The sequence below is a fragment of the Limanda limanda genome, chromosome 14, assembly GCF_963576545.1.
Source record: "Limanda limanda chromosome 14, fLimLim1.1, whole genome shotgun sequence".
NCBI lineage: Eukaryota > Metazoa > Chordata > Actinopteri > Pleuronectiformes > Pleuronectidae > Limanda > Limanda limanda.
This window is the reverse complement of record NC_083649.1, coordinates 2,058,810-2,065,862: the sequence shown is the minus strand read 5'-3', so window position 1 is coordinate 2,065,862 and position 7,053 is coordinate 2,058,810. Positions and strand designations below refer to the sequence as shown.

The 7,053-nt window shown below is 46.0% G+C and overlaps 1 protein-coding gene across 1 annotated transcript; it reads right to left on the bottom strand.

Moving 5' to 3' along the window:
* Nucleotides 1-2,479: 2,479 nt before the first annotated feature.
* LOC133019738 (piggyBac transposable element-derived protein 4-like) lies at nucleotides 2,480-6,545 on the bottom strand. The gene is made up of 3 exons (XM_061086296.1): nucleotides 6,385-6,545; nucleotides 4,192-5,427; nucleotides 2,480-2,912 (listed from the first exon to the last, which is right to left on the bottom strand). The coding sequence occupies exons 1-3, from the start codon at nucleotides 6,543-6,545 to the stop codon at nucleotides 2,480-2,482; spliced, it is 1,830 nt and encodes a 609-aa protein (XP_060942279.1).
* Between the last annotated feature and the right edge of the window lie 508 nt (nucleotides 6,546-7,053).

The window sequence follows — 7,053 nt, the reverse complement described above, 5'->3', positions numbered from 1 at the left end:
GCTTCTTGTGGCGCATTCGGGCCGCGTCATCAAGGCATGTGAATGTTAATGTATATAACTTACAGAATCCATTGCTTTGGTAAACAAAAACTCACGTGCGTGCGCGGAGGCAGTAGGTTGTAAGTCTGCTTGTAAATAAAGTTTCTTCAAAAAAACACCGCGGATGGGAACGAGGGGGTGGGGCATTGGAGGAAGGCGGGATGATTTGAATGTGCTGTAATTCTCAAATGCAACAAAGGTAAGAGTCCCTTTAAACGAAACAAATCAAATCAAATCCAAATCAAAGTTTATTGTCAAATGCACCAATGACAGTGAAATTCTTGGGACATGGCAGGCAGCATCTACACAGTAGATAGGCTTTACAAAAACTTAGAAAAATGACATACCATATAACATATAACGTATAACATATAACATAGTAAAATGAAGCAGCAGTTTACAGGGTGAAGGAGTGGGGGAAATTCAATTAAATAGGAAAATTCCTTCAGAATACGTAGATTTTCACCACTTTCTAACTTTCTGCAAATTTTGGTAAGAAGTTGAGTATGTTAAAGCCCTCAAAAAGCCAATTAATTTGCCTGAATAATAATAATAATAATAATAAGAAGAAGAAAGAAATAATAATCCTTACAATTTCAATAGGGTCTCACCAGACACCTTTGATGTCTGTGCTCGGGCCCTAAATATGAATATATATGTGAAGTAAGTATAAAGTGTGACCTGTGATCTTGTGACCTGGCAGGCAACATCTACTTAGTAGACGGGCTTTTCAAAATAAAAAAGAACATACCATATAACATATAACATAGCAAAATGAAACGGCAGTTTACCAGGTGAAGGAGTAGGGAATATTACATTAAAAAAATATGAATATATATGTAGTAAGTACGTAGTAAGTGTGACCTTTGATCTTGAAACATGAGAGAAGTAACAGCCAGCGTGTCGTTGTGAATCTCAAACAGAGACACTGAGGATTATTTGCCTCATTTCTCAGAACTGAACAACTGTTTGCTGGTGAAACGTTTCCACTCAGACTCACTCTGTCATGTGACAGACATGTTACCAGGAGAAGATGCAGGAGAAGATCCATGTTCAGCTGCTCTGGAACATCTCAGGGAAACGCTCGGGCTCCAGCTCAGGTCTGAAAAAGGTTTGAAGATGAAACTGGAACATCTTCCTCAGACGTGGTTGTGATGTTTGAAAACAGTGAAGACATGAGTCTTGTCCCACAGCTTCTGATGTCTGAACGATGATCATCTACAGGACATGAGGACACAAGCTTTGTGTTGTTGGTGTGTTGGAGATGATTTCTCTCTACGGAGCTAAAAACACTGGATGTGACCTGTGTTCTACTTTCTCTTAACGGTTGTTTAATCATTTCTTTCTCTCCATGTCCAGACTCTGAGTTTATCTCCTGACCCACTTTCTCTGTCTGGGATTCACTCTCATGCAAAGATCCTTCCTGTGTCATTCCTCTTCAAACGTCTCTACCTGTGTCTGTGTCCCGGAGAGAACGTCCTCAGGATCATTTGGCTAACGAGGGTTTTCGTAGGCCGAGCGTTTCAGGTGAAATCTCTTTGTAGACACTTCCAGCTTCCTGCTGAGCTCCGGCAGGTCGACCACAGGAAGAGACCAGATGGATTTCATAATAAAGTCGTGTGGAGAGTGAAGGAGGAAAAATAAAACGGGTCCTGTACCTGGAGATCATCCTTGAGGGTTGTGTGTGTTTGTGTTTGTGTGTTTGTGTGAATGCGGGTGTGAGTGCGAGAATAATAGAGAAAGTTACAACAAAAGAAAATAATGAGTGATTCTGGGAAAACAAGTTTTAAATGTCTTTTAGTTATTTTAAACTGAAACAGGAAAACTATACAAAAAAAAGGATCAACAAAATCCATCTCAATTCTAAATGTTATTTGGTTTTAAGATTGAATAAATCAGTTAAATGAACATTTGAAATCCTCTTCCCTCATTGGCTAATTGACTGTGTAGCCACATACATGTGACTAATGTTTATGCAGCATCACGTTTTCCCTCATAACACTTATTTACACAAACTTCACGAATATAAAGTTCTCCACATCAGTCAGATGACCCGAGTTCCCCTCAGCGGTTTAAAATCCATCCTGACAAAGACAAAGTGTCCCGTCCTCTCTGTTCAGCACTTTCACTTCCTGCTGATGTGAATCCAGACGACAGAACGTGTTTATTATCGATCTGAGAGCGTTAGTGTGTCTGCCCCCCCCCCCCCCCCCTCAGGACCGCGGTGCCAGGTGGGGGCGGGGCCATGGCGTTTTAAAGACACCGGTTAGGGGATGGAGGGTCGAGGTGACATCACGGAGCAGAGGAGCAGGAATCAACTTCAACAAGAGACAAAGTGATTTCACAAAACTTAATGTGTCTGCTGAGATTTACACAACTTACTTTAAACTGTCAAATTAGTCTAAAACGGCAAAACCAAGGCTCAGCAAACTATTTACATTTACAAATCTCTGGCGTCGTGCCACTTATTGTAGCAGTCGCGCCCGGGGCGGAGACACAACGCCACGTCGCAGGAGCTGCACTTCAATGGCGTCCTTAAACTGCACTCCCTGCACCTCAGGCGACCCTTGGTGCTGTGCCCGGAGATGTGCACCGGCATGTGATGTGCTGTGGGCGGAGCCGGAAGTGGGAGGGGCATGGAGGCGGAGGGAGAGCCCGCCTCGGCCAGCTCCTGGATGAGGGTCTCCCTGAACTCCTTCTGCCTCAGAGGGGGGTCTCCTCGGCTTCTCGCCAGGTCTTTGTGGAGGAGGAAGGAATTCACAATCGCAATGTCCATGAAATGAAAGAAGAACTTCATGTACCACTTGTTGGACTTGTGGAGGACTTTGTAGAATCCAATCAGAGCGCCGGAGAAGTCCACTCCCGCCATGGACCTGGAGGAAAGAAATAAACAACAGAAAATATAGAAATAATAAACCAAAACAGAAATATATCAAGCACCCAAAGTAAAGCCCTTGCCTGCCAGGTCACAAGATCACACTTAATAGGTACTTACTTCACATATATTCATATTATTTAATTTAATATTCCCCACTAGGGTTGCAAAGGGGTGGAAAGTTTCCGGTAAATTTCCGGAAACTTTCCGGAATCTTTCCATGGGAAGTTTAGCTCGGGAATTTTGGGAATTTAAAAAAAAAAAAAAAATACGCAAATTAAACGCTGAGCAATAAAAACATCATTCAAAACCCTATTTTAAAGATGTATGGAACGTTGAGTTTCAACCCTCCACTGTGCATTCTTCCATCACATGCACAGATAACTCCCAGCATCCTTCACTCTACAGCAGGGCTACTGAGGCCTGCTGTAGAGTGAAGGACTAGTCAGGTAAGTTTCCATGATATTACTGGAGAAATATATTAGCATGCTGATTGAGGATTGTTCATCTGTTCATCTAGACTATTTCCATTCATTTATCCATCAATTGTCAAATATGTTTAGAGACTATTCCAATTGTTTGTCTAACTATTTATATCTCTGGCATTGCATTAGTGTTTTTTTACAAACTTTTTTCTCATCTTATTCTACAGAACAATGCCACGTGCACTCTCTCATGTGTGGAGACATTTCACCCCATCCAATGTAGAAGGAAAGGCTGTGTACATCTGCAAATACTGTGCAAAGACCTATGTTAAGAATGACACAACGATGCAGAAGCATATAGTCAAGTGCCCAAAGTTTCCTCAGGGCTCAAATCAGCCTATGACACAACACAATGTTTATATTTATGTCTGTATATGACAAGGTTAATACAGTTAGTATAAATTACCCACAACATTTCCAGTTTATTCCCGTTTATTCCCGTTAATTCCCGTATATTCCCGTTTATTCCCGTTTATTCCCGTTTATTCCCGTATATTCCCGTATATTCCCATGGAAAGTTTCCAACTTTGAATATTCCCGGAATTTTGCAACCCTATTCCCCAGTCCTTCACCCTGTAAACTGCTGCTTCATTTTACTACGTTATACGTTATGTTGTATGGTATGTCAATTTTTTTAATTTTTGTAAAGCCCGCCTACTGTGTAGATGCTGCCTTTCATGTCCCAAGAATTTCACTGTCATTGGTTCATGTGACAATAAACTTTTATTTGATTTGATTTGAAATTGTTAAATTTCAAAAGACATAAAAGAGAGTTGAATGTATCGTATGTACCGGTTGTAGTCGTTCACCGCTGGTGGAACTGGGATGTCCTTCAGTGCCCGACGCCCACCTGTCCCTGGGACCCTCCTCTGGACGGTGTCCTCCGAGTGGGCCGTGTGGACGGTGGAGCACATGAAGAAGTCCTTGGTGTCTCGCCACTGGACGAAGAGGACGGCGTCCCTCCGGATCCACCGGATACTGCCCAGGGGAGATGTGGAGTCCAGAGCGTTGACATCGGTTTCCGGGACTCCGAGTCGGTTCTTGCGGATGGTTCCGCACGCCCACACCTTCATCTCAAGGAGGTCGCGGAAAAGGGCGGGACTTGTAAAGAAATTGTCCACAAAGAGCTTGTAGCCCGAGCCGCGCAGCCGTGCGTCCAGGAGCGCCATCACAGAATCGTAAGTGACCCCATTGCCATTGTTTCCCTGCAGCTTCCCCTCGTAGACGAAGAAGTCCCACGTGTAGCCGCTCGCCGAGTCCGCCAGCACGAGCAGCTTGGGGCCCTTCTTCGATGGCGTCCCCGTGCTGGCTTTGGTGGAAAGCATTCGCTCATCGATGGCGATGTCTTGGCTGGGTTGATAGTTCCTCTTGCAGGCGTCCCTCATCTCCTCGTAGAGTGGTTGGATTTTGCCGAGTCGGTCGTAGGCTGCTGTTCCTCTCTTCTTCTCGTTAGCAGCATCCGCCGACAAGCTGCTGAGGTGCAGCGCCCCGGAGATCCGGAGGAACTTCCTGCCGCTCATCACCCGCCTCGGGAACGGGAGGCTGTACAGTTTATCCTGTCGCCAGTAATCCCCGTACGCAGAGCATTTCACTACACCCATGTAAATAAGCAAGGACATGTATGAGAACATGTCCTCCATCGTCAGGTCCCTCCACGGCTTGGTGGCGCTCGAGCAGTTAGCGCCAAAGTCATTGGTGTTTTGAAGTATTGTCTGTAAAACGGAGCTGGTGAAGTAGAGTTGAAACAGCTGCAGGGCCGTGTGGGAGGTGCCTGAGCGTCTGAGCTGGGGTCCCGGGGCCCGGGGGGGGCAGAAGGTGGGCTGCGGTGGCGTGATGTCTGGAACGTCCACGTCATTCCACCTCTCTCCAGATGTGCTGGTGGACACCTCGGCTCGACTGCTGCTGCTCCCCCGTCCTCGTCCTCGTGGTCTTGTCCTGCTGAGGAGCGTCTCCTCCTCCTCGCCACGTGGACGCTTGCTGGCTCGCTGAGAAGACTCCGCCTCCCAGGTCACATCAGAGGACTCCATCCTGTGAGAAGATAAACAAGTAACTAGGGATGTCACGTGAACCGATACTTACAATACCTGTCGATACTAAGATAACAAAACACAGACGATTCCAGCTGTTAGCAACTTAGCATTAGCATCGGTGCTGCGCCAGTCGACGTTTACATTCAGGAAACCAAGACGGCAACTGCGGCTGCAGCGTTCGCCCCACCTCGACTAGTTTATTAAAAAGGCACAAAGAGTCGTGTATGGAAGTACCTAGCGGTGCTTCAGCCTCCGGTGGGACCCGCACAACGGTTTAACATGGGAGTGGATGGGAGCCAGCTGTTATCTAAGGCTTGGTGCTGCGCTTACGCGTCGCTTTGGCGTCGCTTCAGCGTCCGGTGTAAACCCGGCGTGCGGCAGATGACCGTGGCATTATCATTTAATGCATAACGTGTCTCACAACAATGTGTCACTAACATGCGTCCGCAACTACCGTATAACCCTCAGTATATGCGCAGGCACATTGAACTACCGTATATGACATTAACAACATCCGAAGAATGCACTTTTTTTTTACCGTGGTATCGAAATTTGCATCGAGAATCGTGTTATTTTACTGGTATTGGCACCGACTACTGAATTTTTGGTATCGTGACACCCCTACAAGTAACCGCCATTTACAAAACTTGAGCAAACTTTTCCATCTTTGCTGCATTTTACTTTTTTTTTTTTTTTTTTCAGCTCACTGCCTCACAATAACAAAGAGGCACACATTACTTTATTTATTTAATTAGTTTTATTTCATCTGTGTGGTTTTTTTTTAAATTTTGTTATGAAATTTTCTGTAATGTTTAATGTAGAGTGTTCTGTATGCTCTCTCATGTTGTGAAAATATTTGGAAAAATAAGATATTCTATAAAAAACAAAGACACGCACACACGCACACCAACACACACTAACACACGCACGCAGACACGCACGCTCTCTCTCTTACTTGATGTCCTTCCGGTCCAGGGCCATGTCCTCTTCCGCCTCGGAGCTCCAGGACCACTCGCTCCCGGAGGAGATCTCGTCCCCGGACATGTCGCTCTCCCCGCGGACACACAGCTCCATGGCCTCTCGGTCCCGTGTTAGCTTCCACACGTAGTTCGCCATGACGCTTCTTGTGTCTCACGCACGTCACGCACGACGTCCTGGTTCCCGCGCCTCGTCTCCACTTCCGTGTTGTGGCTTTAAATTTACCCCGTGAAACAGCTTGTGGGCGTGTTCGTCGTCCCATTGGCTGAACGAGGCGCGAGTCATCAGAGCCATCGGTTGCAATTGGCTCAGTCTTCACACGTCAGAGAAGGGGCGGGCCTTCAACGCGGTCTCTGGTTGGCTCTTGGCTGTGGACAGGGCGGGCCAGCTCCTATTGCTCAGAGGGCCCGCCTCCATGTTTACATACAGACGGGAGTTTGAAATGACGCAACTTCCTGTGGGAGTTTACTGATGTAATAATGTGATTTGGACTAAGTCTGAGACTGGATTGGATCTGGATCTGGATCTGGTTATGGTTATGGTTATGGTTATGGTTATGGTTATGGTTATGGTTATGGTTATGGATCTGGATCTGGATCTGGATCTGGAACTGGAACTTGATCTGGATCTGGTTCTGGATCTGGAT

Coding starts and splice junctions, on each gene's coding strand:
- LOC133019738 (XM_061086296.1), bottom strand. CDS start 6,545: ATGGCGAACTACGTGTGGAAGCTAACACGGGACCGAGAGGCCATGGAG. Junction 5,428..6,384: donor CTGGACCGGAAGGACATCAA/GTAAGAGAGAGA, acceptor ATCTTCTCACAG/GATGGAGTCCTCTGATGTGA. Junction 2,913..4,191: donor GCGGTGAACGACTACAACCG/GTACATACGATA, acceptor TCTTTCCTCCAG/GTCCATGGCGGGAGTGGACT.